The sequence below is a fragment of the Myotis daubentonii genome, chromosome 13, assembly GCF_963259705.1.
Source record: "Myotis daubentonii chromosome 13, mMyoDau2.1, whole genome shotgun sequence".
In the NCBI taxonomy this organism is placed as follows: Eukaryota; Metazoa; Chordata; class Mammalia; order Chiroptera; family Vespertilionidae; genus Myotis; species Myotis daubentonii.
The window spans coordinates 20,824,910-20,840,571 of record NC_081852.1 but is presented as its reverse complement, the minus strand read 5'-3'; the positions used below and the strand labels follow the sequence as shown (position 1 = coordinate 20,840,571).

The following is a 15,662-nucleotide window of genomic DNA, read 5'->3' as shown; positions in this document are numbered from 1 at the left end:
CAATCACTGCTACATTTTACTAATAACTTGATAATTATAGATAACTTTGTTTTATTTCTGGTAAGAAAATGTGATTTGTAAGATACCAACTCATTGAAATTTATTGTCTTACTTTATGATCTATTATGTAATCAATTTGCTTCAACTGTTTCATGAGCCTGAAAGGAACATGAATTCTTTAATGCTGAGTATATAATTCCAGAGATGACCATTAGATTAAACTTTTTAACTGTTAAAATCTTCTGTATCTTCACTGATTTTATAGCTGCTTGACCTTCCAATAGTTGCAATCTCCTCCTAAAATGCTGGGTTTCTCAGTTTCTTCCCAATAAGATATTAATTATACAAAGTTGGCTTAATCTATTTTGAGGCTGTTCTGTTTGCTCATACAAGTTTAGAATTATTACATCTTCTTGGTAAATTGAACCTTTTATCATTATGTAACAGTCCTCTCTATTGCTAATCATATATTTTTCTTTAAGCCTATCCTGCTTTTCATTCTGTTACTTTCTTTTGGTATTTGCCTAGTGTATCTTTTTCCTTTCTATTATTTCAACTGTTAGGGAGGAAAAAAAAACTTTCCTCTAACCTTCAAGGTTCTTTTCTGCTGGTCTTACAACTAAACCTACATGACACTTATTAATAAGAGAAAATAATCAAATTTAATTACATAAGTATGTATGGGAACCCCACATACATGAGTGTCCTCCCTTTGAGAGGTTCAAAGACAGAAAGGGAAAATAAGGTATTGTATGACATTCTGAACTAAGCATGAGGTAAGGCACCTTGGGACTTCAGAGGAGAGGAAGGTCATTTGCAGGACAATAAGAGCAGATGTTTGGTAATTAGAAGCTTTCCCTGTCACATAGATAGATCATAAGAAGTTACTTCTGGCCGAAACCGGTTTGGCTCAGTGGATAGAGCGTCAGCCTGTGGAGGTCCCGGGTTCGATTCCGGTCAAGGGCATGTACCTGGGTTGTGGGCACTTCCCCAGTGGGGGATGTGCAGGAGGCAGCTGATCGATGTTTCTCTCTCATCGATGTTTCTAACTCTCTATCTCTCTCTTCCTCTCTATAAAAAATCAATAAAATATATTTAAAAAAAAAAAAGTTACTTCTGATGATAACTCTTACTATGGGCAAGGCCCCTAACCTAAATTCTTTTAGAACGAGGTAACAGTTTCTCATGAGCCTGCAGGGTCTCAATTGACTTCAGCACATTTTGGGGGGCCTGTTTAGAAATTCACAACTTTATGCTGTGGATGTATCTCTAGTAAAGAGCATTTAACTGGATTTTATTTATATCTAATCTTATACCACCTTTCTTAAATGGTGAGTTTATTTCATTAACATATAAGTATTATATGTGTGGACTTCTTCCTACCACCTTACTTTTTAATTTCCACTCATTCCATTTCTTTTCTATACTACTTACCCTTATTTGGGTTGAATTTGTATTTGTTCCTTTTTCTATTTCTTTGGAATTTACTCCCACTATTTTCAGACTTACTTTTGAAATTTCATTATGCACATTTAGCTTAACAAAGTTAAAGTAATACCTTAACAAACCTTTCCCTAATAATAAAAATTTTCTAAAATACTTCAGCTCCAGAATTCCCCTTAGTCCTGACTTGCATGCTATTAGCTGACATTTATGTTAGGTGAACAATGTTAATTCTATCATTTTCTTAAAACTCTCCAATTATATAAACAATGTTTTCCATTGTATGTACTCAACATTCCTTTTTGCATCTCATACTATCCTTCTTGCACCCCAAACTTTCTGATTCATTTTCTTTTTCCTGAAATATATCCTTTAGACGTTCCTTTACTGCAGATACCTCTGAGTTTTTGTTCATCTATAAAAGTCTTTATTTCACCTTTGTTTTAAAAAAAATTTTTTTCCTGAATACTCAATTCTAGGTTGACCATTATTTTCTCTAGAAAATATTCTTTTTTTAAAAAATGTATTTTATTCATTTTTTACAGAGAAGAAGGGAGAGGGATAGAGAGTTAGAAACATCCCTGAGAGAAATGGATCAGCTGCCTACTGCATGCCCCCCAGTGGGGATGTGCCCGCAACCAAGGTACATGCCCTTGACCGGAATCGAACCTGGGACCCTTCAGTCCGCAGACCGATGCTCTATCCACTGAACCAAACCGGTTCAGCTAGAAAATATTCTGTTGTTTTGGCTTCTGTTGTTGATCCTGAGAAGTCCACTGTTCTTATAATTGCCAATCCTTTGTAGGTGACTTAGGACTTTTTCCTTTGTCTTTAGTGTTCTGAAATTCCATTATGATTTATACTGACATGAATTTCTTTTTATTTCTTCTACTTGTATTTAATCTTTTTTTTTTTTTTTTCATATCTATTGCTACGGCCTGAATCCAAGCCCCTTTAATCTCTTCACACGGCCATCTCATCTCACTATGCCTGATCCATACCTGGAATCTGCTAGGCTTTTTCTTACCTCAGGGCTTTTGCTCTGCATTTTCTTTTGCCTGAAACAAAAGGTGAGGAGAGCCTTCCCACCTCCTTGGCCTGTAAACTCCTTTAGATCCCAATTCAATATCAATTCCTTAGGCTTTTCTTGACCCTGCCTACCCCATCATAATATTTTCTCTCTTTAGTAGAGCACCATTTCTCCCTGCTTCGTCTTTATCACACTTTGCAGTTACATATTTGCTATTTGTTAACATCTGCTTTCTCCACTAATCTGTAAATTACATGGGGACAATGGCTATGTCTGGCTTTATTCCATTCTATATTCAAAGCCTAGCACAGTGCCTGGCACAAAGCGGGCATTCAATAATTTTTTTTAAAATATATTTTATTGATTTTTTACAGAGAGGAAGGGAGAGAGATAGAGAGTCAGAAACATCAATGAGAGAGAAACATCGATCAGCCGCCTCCTGCACATACCCCACTGGGGATGTGCCCGCAACCCAGGTACATGCCCTTGACCGGAATCGAACCTGGGACCTTTCAGTCCGCAGGCCGACGCTCTAGCCACTGAGCCAAACCGGTTTCGGCCAATAATTTTTTGTTAAATAAACAAATGATCAAATGAAAACCCAGCTTCCTTTACATGGCATTAACAGCGCTTCTAGAGCTGCACTTGCTATTTATTCCCCTTTCCTAAATGTTACTCCCTCAGCCTGCAAATTCCTTATTCAGCCAAGAATATTCTTCCGAAGCCTTCCTTTACAAAATCTGCCCACGGACAAGAGTTTTGCTGCCTACCTATGCACCCCTAGAACCTCAATGATAGCCTTTACCCCAGTGTGCCCTAATAACTTGCATCTTCCTCCTCCTCCAGACAGAGCCCTACTCTGTCTGGCACCTCACATACAGGGCATTAGAAAAGTACCTACGGGAAAAGGGGGCTGGGTCCCTGAGGAGATAAGAAGGGATGGGGTCATTCCTTCTTGTTAGGAAGGAGACTAAGTAAAGAGATTAGCCTCATCAGAAATAATGTGTGCCATTCTTCAGAAAGAAAGTGAAATTGAGTCGGGGTGGGTATGATGAAAATAGGTAGGTTGTGAAGGAAAAAGTAAGGAGCTTGATGAACTAGCTTCATGTGCTCAGTAAAGTGTGAGAAAGCCATTCTTCTGAGGGGCAAGAGTGGAGTCTTGAGAGAGTAACAGAACAGAACAGAACAGAATAGCCACTTTGTTCAACAATTAAGTCTTGGCAATAGCAGACTACTAAAGAAGGAGTAAAAGGTTCAACACAAACGCCTTACCCAGTCATGCTTTACCAAACCCTAGGATGCATCAATAAGTGTAGCTACACTGTCCCAGCTGTTTCCAAAGGAAAAAATCTGATCAGGCACTTCACAGTACATCATTTTAAGGGAATCTTTTACTTAAAATACATGAAAGCACTCAAAGAAAGTTGAGTGTTTGTATTTTTATTACAACATGGTCTTTCCCTCATGCCTCTTATATTTTGCTGTGTCTCTTCACATAAAGAAATGCAAAAGACTGAAACATTTCTTAAAAACAGGGTCATGTCTTACTCAATTCTGTATCAATTTATATGGCCTTGCAAAATACTTTGCACAAAGAAGGCATTTGAATAGTTTTAATACTGAATTAAATAAGAGGTGTACAAGTCCCTCAGACACTATAGATTTGGGGAGGGGAATTTATAAATCTTTTTTTTAAATATATTTTATTGATTTTTTACAGAGAGGAGGGGAGAGGGATAGAGAGTTAGCAACATCAATGAGAGAGAAACATCGATCAGCTACCTCTTGCATGCCCCCTACTGGGGATGTGCCCGCAACCAAAGTACATGCCCTTGACCAGAATCGAACCTGGGACCCTTGAGTCCGTAGGCCGACGCTCTATCCACTGAGCCAAACCCGTTAGGGCTATAAATCTTTTTTAAGTAACATAAATGTGACTCCTGTGAAGGAGGGATGAGCAATAGAAAAGAGAAAATGGGAAAGAGAGATGGGAATTACTCCAAAATGTTCATTGATAACAATTCACTGAACAAACATTTCACAAGACCTTTCAACTTACAAGGCCTTGACAACAGGAAGTGTGCAAAATTTGTAAGGGCTGGATCTGTAGAAAAAATTAAGGATGTTTTCAACCTTCTGAGCCCTTAGCCTTCCATTAATGTGGGTACAAATTATGTCTGAGCACTATCTTCAAAAGACATTTAACTTCTATAGCACTTATTTTCCTTCCAATCTGTAAAAAAAAAGTCCTATATAATAAAAGGGTAATATGCAAATTGACCCTAACGGCCTCTAGTATAATATAAAAGGAGCCACTTTAAAACGGAGTCAGAGCTACCACCATCCAGAGGAATTGCCTTGCACATCTTACTCCTCAAACCTCTGGAATGTTAAAACTGCAAAATAACCTTTGGAGTGAGCCTAAAGCAACATTACACCCTCAACAACTATTTGCAAAGATAACAAGAAAGCATATATTATAACTACTGGACTGAAAATTCAACATTCTTTAGAATTAGTATCACTATGTTAGCTTATCTGCACCTACAGAATGTCTTCCCTCTACTGACGTAATGCTGTAATTGTTATCCTTTCCCTTGCCTTCCTTATCTGGAACTATTTGGGTTTCTGCCTGAATCAGTGCTTCCCAAATAGCTCTTCTTTTGGATCTCAAAAAAATGCTTATTGAACCTCACTTTGATTTTTAGGTTAACAAATCTCAAGAACCTACTGATTCTCTACACTTGAAGACCTTCCATAGAACTAAGGGTCTAACTATTAAAAGCAAAAGGTAAACATATCCATTGGGAACACTCAAGGCAATGATTTTATCATCCTTTTTCAGTGACCACTCTTTTTCCCTCTGGGGGCCAACAAGAATAGGGTTAAACTATAGAGTCTATGACATGTATGCTAAACAGACCTGAAGAGCAGCCAGGAAAAGCCGCCCCTCTGAGCCTCCACCTCAGGAGCATACAGGGAAAGGACAAGTGAGGACCGTCCAGGGCTCTGTTTTCAGAGACAAGCCAGAATCCTTATGGGGGAGTCTCAACTTAGGTCCTTAACCAAGCTAGGCAGACAGGAGGCCCAGAGACACGGGAACATTCTGTTCTAGTTTCGTACTGGCCTAGGGGACAGAGATAAGAACCAGGGTTCGGTACAGGAGAGTAGGGCGGCCTGCAAAGTGGGGGCCAAAATAAAGGGTGAAGCAGAGTGGTTGAGCAGGGGAGAGGAGAGGAGAGGGAGGGAAGATGGGGAGGAGGCAGGGAAAAGAGGGGGCTGGGAAGGGAGAGGGTGGGAAAGGGGAATAGGTGGGAGAGGGAGGGAAGAAGAGGGGAAAAATAAAAATAAAAAACAGACTTGAAGGCCTACATTAGGAAATATTCACTAGTTTATTTCATGAAACACTGTAATTCCATGTATATTTTTCATATATAGCTTCCTGTTAACTGCATGTCTATAAGACTATCACAGATATTAGTCTTACAACAATAAAGTTTATACTAATACTGACAAAAATTAAGTAAATCCCGTAACAGAGGATAACAAAACAAATTAACAGCAGTCAGGCTGAGTGACTATGATGCCCTATAAAATTACAAGGTTAATCAAGGGAATTAAAACCATGACTTTAATCATTTAAAAAGTTTGTCAGCCCAAAAGAATTGAAAACGGTTCTATTTAAATAACCAAAAGGTAGAAACAACCCAAATGTCTATCAACTGATGAACAAAAGTATTTCCACACAATGAAATACTACTCAGCCATAAAAAGAAATGAACTATTGCCTGGCCAGCTTAGCTCAGGGGTTGAACATCAACCTATGAACCAGAAGGTCAAGGTTCGATTCCCTGTGTGGGGACTTGCCTGGGTTGCAAGCTCAATTCCCAGGGGGAGCATGCAGGAGGCAACAGATCAATGATTCTCTCTCATCATTGATGTTTACTATCTGTCTCTCCTTCTCCCTTCCTCTCTGAAATAAATTTTTTAAAAACTATATATTAAAAAAAGGAAATGAAGTATTGATACTTGCTATAACATGAATTAATCTTGAAGACATTATGCAGAATGAAAGAAGCCACATCTCTAGACCAGTGATGGCGAACCTATGACACTCATGTCAGAGGTGACACGCGAACTCATTTTTTTGGTTGATTTTTCTTTGTTAAATGGCATTTAAATATATAAAATAAATATCAAAAATATACATCTTTGTTTTACTATGGATGCAAATATCAAAAAATTTCTATATGTGACACGGCACCAGAGTTAAGGTAGGGTTTTTCAAAATGCTGACACGCCGAGCTCAAAAGCTTCGCCTTCACTGCTCTAGATGGTTTCTGGTTCAGTGTGAGCTCTGTTCTAAGTTACCTTAATGAAAAGATCACACACAAAAAAACTAATTCAAGTTGGGTTCCTCTGCTCACCAAAGACCTGCAATGGCTCTGGATGCCTAGTATAGCCTCAGAAATAGCTTGGATTGCAGGTGTGGTAATAAACAGAAATAAAAAATAGTACTTTTTTTAAAATATTTTTTTATAGATTTCAGAGAGGCAGGGAGAGGGAGAGATAGAAACATCAATGATGAGAGAGAATCATTGATTGGCTGCCTCCTACACATCCCCTACTGGAGATCAAGTCTACAACCTGAGCATGTGCCACTGACCAGAATTGAACCCGGGACCCTTCAGTCCACAGGCCATGCTCTAGCCACTGAGCCAAACCCGTTAGGGCATAAACTTTTTTTAATCCTCACCCAAGGACATGCTTATTTGTTTTAGAGAGAAGGACAAAGAGAGAGAAACATCGATATGAGAGAGAAATATTTATCAGGTGCCTTCCCAATCATGCCTTGACTAGGGATTGAACCCACCACCTTTCGGTGTACCGGACTACACTCCAACAAACTGAGCCACAACAGCCAAGGTTAAACATTTGTTGATGTATGTTTTGATGAGTGAGTATATATGCCAACCACCCACTATCTTAAAGCATTTTATATAGATTAATTCAATCCTAATAATCTTATGAAATTTATATAGTTATTATCCCCATTTTGCCTGGGTATTCACTACATCTGCATTATTTCACTTCTGTAACTAACAACCTAAAACGCCACCCTTCCTGCCTCCTATTATCCTGGAATGCATGAAGGAAGCACTGAGTTTCATAAAAACTAGATTGCTACTGTCAATATCTACCATCCAAGTAATTTCATAATTATCAGACTAAAATACTTTTTCCTACAACAAATTCCTCTTTCAACTTATCAGCTCTCTGTTAAAAAAAAAAGAAGAATTAACACACTCTTTGCAATAAATAATAAGATCTTAAAGAAAAGGAATCAAAAGTAGTTGAACTTCCAGGGATGCTTTTAGGCAGCTCCTGACTAAAACAAAGAAGTGTTCCAGAAACATACCTGTTGGAGCCATCTTTCATATGAACTTTGGCATAAAGAACATCCACCATGCCAGGATCATCGTTCATGTATTCTATCCCTTCCATCTCTACTTCTAGGGGTTTGCCCCCAGAAATGTCGCTGCAAAGGAAAAACCGTTAGATTTTTATAATTATTTATATATTTTAAAACATGGTTAATATACATAGTCAAACTACAAAAATTAAGTTGTTGGTTTTTTTTACTAACATTATTTAACCATCCTTCTAATTTCAAAATTAATACATGTTTAATGCACACAGACTAGAAACACTAGTATTTCCAAAGTCACACTAAAAAGCACTCTAAGAAAAAGGCAAGCAATGATAGTTCTGATTGACAAAGACAACTGATGTGTTGACCATCTCTGAGGTTTTACATCATTATTTCTATACGTTGCACAGTATTTCACTCATATAACAATGATGGAGTGTAAAAGCTAACAGCACATCTTTAAGTACAATTTGACAATATTTATAAAAAAATCTTCAATAAAAGAAACCCCTTGCCCAGTCAACTCAATTTATAGGAACTAACCCTAATGAAATAATTATGAATTCAGCTACATATGCAATGATAGCTGATAAAGAACAGTTCTTTACAGAATTCCAACTGAAAAATGCAGAAGCAATGACGGAATTAGAGTATCACCATTTTGCAACTCCAGATAAAACAATGGATCTATGCAAGCTCACCAATGGATGCTAAAACTTAGACAAAAGGCTGGAGAAAATATAAAGAGACCCCTCTAAACAATGGATCAGGCTGATCACTCTCAAATTGACTGATCAAGATTATCATACACACAAAAAGAAAAGACCAAACAATATGTGCCTCCTGATATGATGCAATAGGGTTTTGACTGATGCATTGTTTGGAGTAGCAAAAGACTAGCAACAGGCTAAATGTCCAATAACATAGGACTGATTACATAAATCAAAATACTATGAGCAATAAATACGCCATTCAAAGCTAAGGAAGCTTTTCAGGTACTGATACATAATGATTATATTTTAAGTTTTAAAAAAGGCGCTAGCTGGTTTGGTTCATTGGATAGAGCATCGGCCTGCAGACTGAAGGGTCCCAGGTTTGATTCCAGTCAAGGGCACATGCCTGGGTTATAGGCTCGATCCCCAGTAGGGGGTGTGCAGGAGGCAGCCAATCAATGATTCTATCTCATCATTGATGCTTCTCTCTCTCTCTCTCCCCTCTCCCTTCCTCTCTGAAATCAATAAAAATATATATTTTTTAAAAAGTACACATCAATGTATATACTACTATTTATGAAAAAGATGGGGATAAGAAACTCTATACTAATAAAAGCATAATATGCTAATTAGACCAGACAGCTAAACTGGAAGTCAGACATCCCCCGAGGGGTCCTGGACTGGAGAGGGTGCAGGTCGGGCTGAGGGACGCCCCCCCCCCCTGCACAAATTTCGTGCACCAGGCCTCTAGTATATATACACACACATATATATTTCTTGTACATACATAAAATCTCTGGAAATAAACAAAGACATTGCTAACATCTGTTGCCTTTAGAGAGTATAGCAGGGTGCCTGATGGGATAGCAATGGGAAGAAGTGGGAATAAAATTCTTCAATGCTTATCCTTTATACCTTTTAATTTTTGAACCATGTAAATGTACTCTCTATTAAAAAGTTAACATTTTTAAAAATATGCATAAGAAGTCAAACACAAAAAGTTTATATACCAAACTAGAGGCCAGGTGCATGAAATTCATGCACAGGGGGTGGGTCCCTCAGCCCGACCTGCACCCTCTCCAATCTGGGAGCCCTCAGGAGAGCCCTCTCCAATGTGGGAGCCCTGACGGCTTAGGCCCACTCCCCATGGTTCTCTGCTCTCTGCGGGGCCTGGCCACTCCGCGCCGGCTGCCCAGAGGCTCTCCACGGCCCAGAGGCCCTCCGCAGCCGGGGTGGAATGCTTGCCTCATCGCCACGGTGACAAAGCAAGCATTCCACCAAGCTGCTCACGCTTCCCGCTCTCAGCGGTCACCCCCCGAGGACTGGGGTACTCTGGCAGGGCTGAGGGGACTGGGTGCTGCCATCTTGTGGCTATGGGTGCCGCCATCTTTGTGACAGAGTGATGGTTAATTTGCATATTACCCTTTTATTAGATAGGATGATTCAATATATATGACATTAAAGGACAAGGCAGATTAACCTATGGTAATAGAAATCAGAACGGTAGTTACTCCTCAAGTAAGTGAATTTACTGGAAAAGGATGAAGCACGAAGGAACTTCATGAGGTGATGGCAATGTTCTACATCTTGATTTGGGTGTGGTTACATTTGTCTTAACTCATTAAACTAACATGTATTACTTTCATGCTAAGTGAAGCCCACCACCCTGCTTTTCCCCCAGACCCTTAAGTAGACTTATACTTCAACCAGAGAAGGCCTTCCTGTGCCAGACTAAAACCCAACTAAAAATCAGCTCACCACACACAGCCTTCTCCAAGCCCAGGAGGCCAGGGACTCCATCCATCTTGTCCACTCCTATATCTCCAGCACCTGGCACAGTGCTTTACATAAAATAGGTACTCCATAAATCTCTGATAAACACTGACTGGATGTTCTACTATAAAGGGAGAAGCTGTTCTAGACAATTTTGAGAAGAATGTGGACACATGTGATATTATTATTGAATAAAATGTGGTACTGACTCAAAGACAAAAGGCTGCTAGGATGCACCAAAAGACAATTCCAAAAGGCAAAACAAAAAAGTTCTCTTGATGATATTGAATTAAAGCCATAAAACACTATTTGTAGTCTAGGAATCCCAATGGTAAAGATTGATTTAAAACTTCAAGGCCATATTATTACATAAGATCAGAATTTATCTCAATAAGAAACTAAATAATTGAACTATTCTAGACAGATATTTGAAAGAGAAAAATGACAGCCTTGATCATAAGTATCCTATAAGTACCTCTAATACGTGGGGTATTCCAGAAACACAAGCCAATCTCTGAACTATTATCTGAGGCTTGTAGTTTCAATCAATAATCCAGTGTATCTCCATTCCAAGTAATAGTCAAAGAATTCAAATGAAAGACTGCCATTTAATCCTATCAAACTGCAGTCAACAAAACTTCTTTTTCTTAAAACAGTTTAATACTAACCAAACATTCCTCTACATTTTTCAGCTGTAACCCTGCACAGTCAGATCACCAGAAAGCACCATATCTTTAGTTTAGTTTCCCACTAAAATGTCCTCACTAGGTTATTAATATTTAATACTAGAGGCCTGGTGCATGAAATTCACGCACAGGTGAGGGATCCCCTCAGCCCAGCTTGCACCCTCTCCAATCTGGGACCCCTCAGGGGATGTCCAACTCACAATCCAGGACTGCTGGCTCCTAACTGCTCACCTGCCTGATCACCCCTAACTGCCCCCCCACCAGCCTGATCACCCCTAACCACCTTTGCCTGTTGGCCTGATCACCCTTAACTGCCCCTCCTGCCGGCCTGGTCGCCCCCAAATGCCCCCCTACCAGCCTGGTCACCCCTAACTGTCCCCCCTGCTGGCCTGGTCACCGCTTACTTCTCACCTCCGCTGGCCTGGTCGCCCCTAACTGCCAACCCCTGCTGGCCTGGTCGCTCCTTACTGCCCCCTCCCTTGCCGGACTGGTCGCTCCTTACTGCCCCCTTCTGCTGGCCTGGCCACCCCCAACTGTCCCCCTCTCCCAGCCTGGTCACCCCCAACTGCCCCCCCCCCGCTGGCCTAGCCGCCCCCAACTTCCCCCTTCTGCTAGACTGGTTGCCCTTCACTGCCCCCCTGCCAGCCTGGGTGCCCCCAACTCCCCCCTGCTGTCTTGGTCACCCCCAACTGCCCCCCCTACTGGCTGTTCGCCCCCAACTGCCCCTCCTACCAGCCTGGTCGCCACACAGCCTGCTGTTCAATCATTTTGTCGTCCCTCACTGCCCCCCTGCCAGCCTTGTTGCCCCTCACTGTCCCCCCCCACCAGCCTGTTCACCCCCAAGTGCTCCCCTGCCATACTGGTCGCCCCCAAATGCCCCCCGCCAGCCTGGTCGCCCCCAACTGCCCCCCTGCTGAGCTGGTTGCCCCACGCAGCCTGCTTGTTCAGTCGTTTGGTCGTCCCTCACTAATGCCCCTGCCGGCATGGTTGCACCACGCAGCCTGCTGTTCAGTCGTTACTGTTACTGTGACAGCGTCCCGGACAATTTGCATATTCCTCTATTATTAGTATAGACTAGAGGCCTGGTGCATGAAATTCATGCGTGGGTAGGGTCCCTATGCCTGGCCAGCAATTAGGGGCCTTCCTTCCAGCTGCCAGCCGCCGGCCAGGGCCTTCCTTGCCTGGCTGCAGGCTGCCAGCTGGGGCCTTCCTTCGTTCCACACCACCCCCAGGTGGTCAGCGCATGTCATAGCAAGCAATTGAACTCCTGGTGGAACTCCCAAGGGGACACTTTTCATATTAGCCTTTTATATAAGAAGATTATATCCTCAACTTCTAAAGGTCAATACAAGAAAAAGCAATGTGAACAATGTTCTTATATCTTCTGGAAAACTGTTAAAAATAATGCTTATCATCATTCTGGGTTATTTATGTTAAGATTTATGCAACTAGTTTTTCTCTTGACTTTAGAACCAGAAAAAAATTCTCTCCTAAAAAGTTGCTATGCTCCGTTTTATCAGATAAGAACTATAGCCCTCGCAGGTTTGGCTCAGTGGATGGAGCATTGGCCTGCAGACTGAAGGTTCCTGGATTAGATTGCAGTCAAGGGCATGTGCAGTTGGTTACAGGCTTCTCCCAGGCCTGGGCCCTGGTCAGGGCATGTGCAGGAGGCAACTGATAGATGTGTTTCTCTCACATCAATATTTCTCTCTGTCTTTCCTCCTCTCTTCCACTCTCTATAAAAATCAATGGAAAAATATCCTCGTGTGAGGATTAAAAAAAAAAAAAAGAACTATAATAACTGCTGTGTTTCTTTCTGGAATTTAGTTCAAGTATACTGGTGCTCAAAAACAGCATTAAATTTTAATGCTCAAGTACAATTATCTCACCTTGGTTTTCAGGTAGAATTTTCTCCCCATTCCACCTCTATGGTTTCTGAGCTCTCTGACTTTAACATTTCTTTTGTATATATGTCCTCACTATAAAGGATCTCAAATCCTTGGAATGAGAAGAGATACCAAGAACAAAAACAAAAAAAATGAAACAGGATCTACAGCCTGCCTTATGAGTAGAAACTAAAACTCTTTCAACCTATCCCTAGGATTTATCAAGAGGGAGATTAAAGAACAGAAGAGAAATCCAATGGTTTGCCTGATAAATGCTCTTAGTCTTGGTGACCAAACTATTCCACCTGGAATACCAGTGAGCACATTTTTCAATTCAGTGACATCTGAGGCAATAATTAGGAACTAACATTTGCCCATGGGTATTTTTCCTCCTCTTCTCTCCTCATTCTTGTCCCTTTTTAACTTATTTGGTTTAACCTCAGGCCTACTGGGAACACTTAGGAACAAGTAGAGTGACACTGGAGCTACAGAATGCTGTCTATTTGTTGGACTATATACTCAGAGCCATCGCACTGTTTGCGCTCTATATGTCACAAAGAAAAGTCACAAGGGACACATTCAGAGCTTCAGTGTTTCCTGGACACTGTAAATAATTCACTGTGAATAATTCTAAATAGCTACACAAATCTTTAGCCTAACAATTGAAATCAAAGTTGTTTCTCATCAGGTAGCATCCTTAAACTCAAACTACCACCAAATTTAAAACAAATATTCAACCATCCATTTCTTTAAAATACCTATATAGTACCACAGTTTTAATTAAATTCCAATATAACCATATGCATTTAATACTTTAATTTTAAAAGCCATCAAATTGAACTACAGCAAATTATACACTGATCTATTCATTTTCAATGTTTTTACTTTTTATATTTTAATTTGAGATCTCTACATCATAAAAAGTTCAGCTTAGAAATGTCATTGTTTACTAAAGTATAAAGGCTAACATCAAAGAGCAAAAATAAAGGGAAAAAAAGGTTAGATGATACATTTTATTTACTAGGCCTGTAATATAAGCTTTTTTTAAAAGAGATATTTCTTCCTTTTATGAGAACAAAGCACTTCTAACCAATCCAAACAACCAATTCTGATTCTCGTCCTCCTTTTCAGAAATAAATTAATTTTGCATTGTATACTTTCTAAACAAGTGTGTATGGCAGAGGGAACCATGCGGGAGAAGAGGGTTGGAGAGGCTTGTTTTACTTGCTGATTTCAAATCTTTCCAGCTTCTTGAAAAGAGCATGTTCAAAATTTTTTGCCTGCATTGCAGATTTTTGGCAGGGTAACTTTGTCCTATTTCAAAAGCGTTGCTGAATTTGAAAAACTACAATTACTGTTTTCATCCTGTCATGTCAAAAATTCTTAGGAACTATTAAGGCTGATCTTCATTACCTATGCACATCAACCCCAACATGCTTAAAGGGCTTAGATTTGGTCTTTAGTCACAAAAGGCAGCAAGAGCCATAAAAAGAGGAACTTAGCTAAATCCTCACATAGCTCAGGATAAAACCTCAGTGATTAAAAAACCTGTGACCCCATTTTTTTTCATTTAAGAAGAAAGTCTATTTAATGAGTGTTTGGTGTCTTGTGGAAACTCCAGGATTCTGAGACAATCAGATTCAGTGCCATATAATCAGGAACAATAGGCAAAAAGTAAAAAATTGGTTCAGTGAGGAAAACACAGCTGCTGCAATATCTTAATCTGCTCAGTCCGTCATCAAAATACCAGATACTTGGTGGCTGAAACAACAGACATTTACTCTCACAGATATGGAGGCTGGGAAGTCAAGATAAAGGTTCTGCCGATTTGGTGAGAATTCTCTGGATTGCAGATGGCTACATTCTCACACATGGTGAAGTGATTTTTCATAAGGTTAAAAAAATACTTCTCTAAACAAATATTTTATCCACCTTAAAAAAATTTTTACAGGATTCTTCCAATGGTAGCCAAGAAAATGCACTGCTTTCAGTTTTGTTTAGCAAAAAGTAACCCGGGGATAAGTTAAGGTATCAGAACTCATTCTTAAACCAGGTAAAATTGCTCTGCTTTGTAAGGTAAAGCATAAAGTTTTCTTTTTTTGCAAGGAAAGTTATAAATACCTAAATACAAAAACCAAATTATTCTGAGTTTCAGGTAAGATTGAGAAAAGACAGTTATGTTCCTTACTGAACATACAAGACAAAAGTATTATTTGCTATATGAGATTCAGAAAGAATAAACAGACTGTAAACCCAATCAGCTTATGATTTTGCTCAAAAACAGTATTTTGTCTTCAAAACAATGGAAAAGGAGAAGAGGCCCACAAATTAAGTCATTGTATTAAACAGTTTTATATACAACATAACTAGAGGAAAATTTTTAATTTTTTTACCTTGTTTCACCCCATGAACCAGATAACCCATTTCTACAAGGCAATGGTACAATAGTATGGGACCTAAATATTGTCACAAATTTTTTTTGTTATTGTCACAAATTTTTAAAAACTATTCAAGTGAGCCAGTTTTGTTCCTTTTTTTTTAATCCTCACCCAAGGGGGGTTTGGGGGGAGAGAGAGGGAGGGAGGGAGAGAGAGAGAGAGGGAGAGAGAGAGAGAGAGAGAGAGAGACAGACATGAGAGAGAGAGAGAGAGACAGACAGACAGACAGACATGAGAGAGAGAGAGAGAGAGACAGACATGG

The 15,662-nt window shown here is 39.8% G+C and overlaps 1 protein-coding gene across 9 annotated transcripts in view; it reads right to left on the bottom strand.

Moving 5' to 3' along the window:
- Positions 1–15,662, bottom strand: part of ASCC1 (activating signal cointegrator 1 complex subunit 1) — a 96,252-nt gene that overhangs the window by 44,201 nt on the left and 36,389 nt on the right. For all 9 annotated transcript variants that reach the window (XM_059662436.1, XM_059662431.1, XM_059662439.1 and 6 more), the window contains exon 7: positions 7,893–8,012. In XM_059662436.1, coding sequence (XP_059518419.1) covers positions 7,893–8,012 — 120 coding nt within the window. The remainder of the gene's footprint in view (positions 1–7,892; positions 8,013–15,662) is intronic.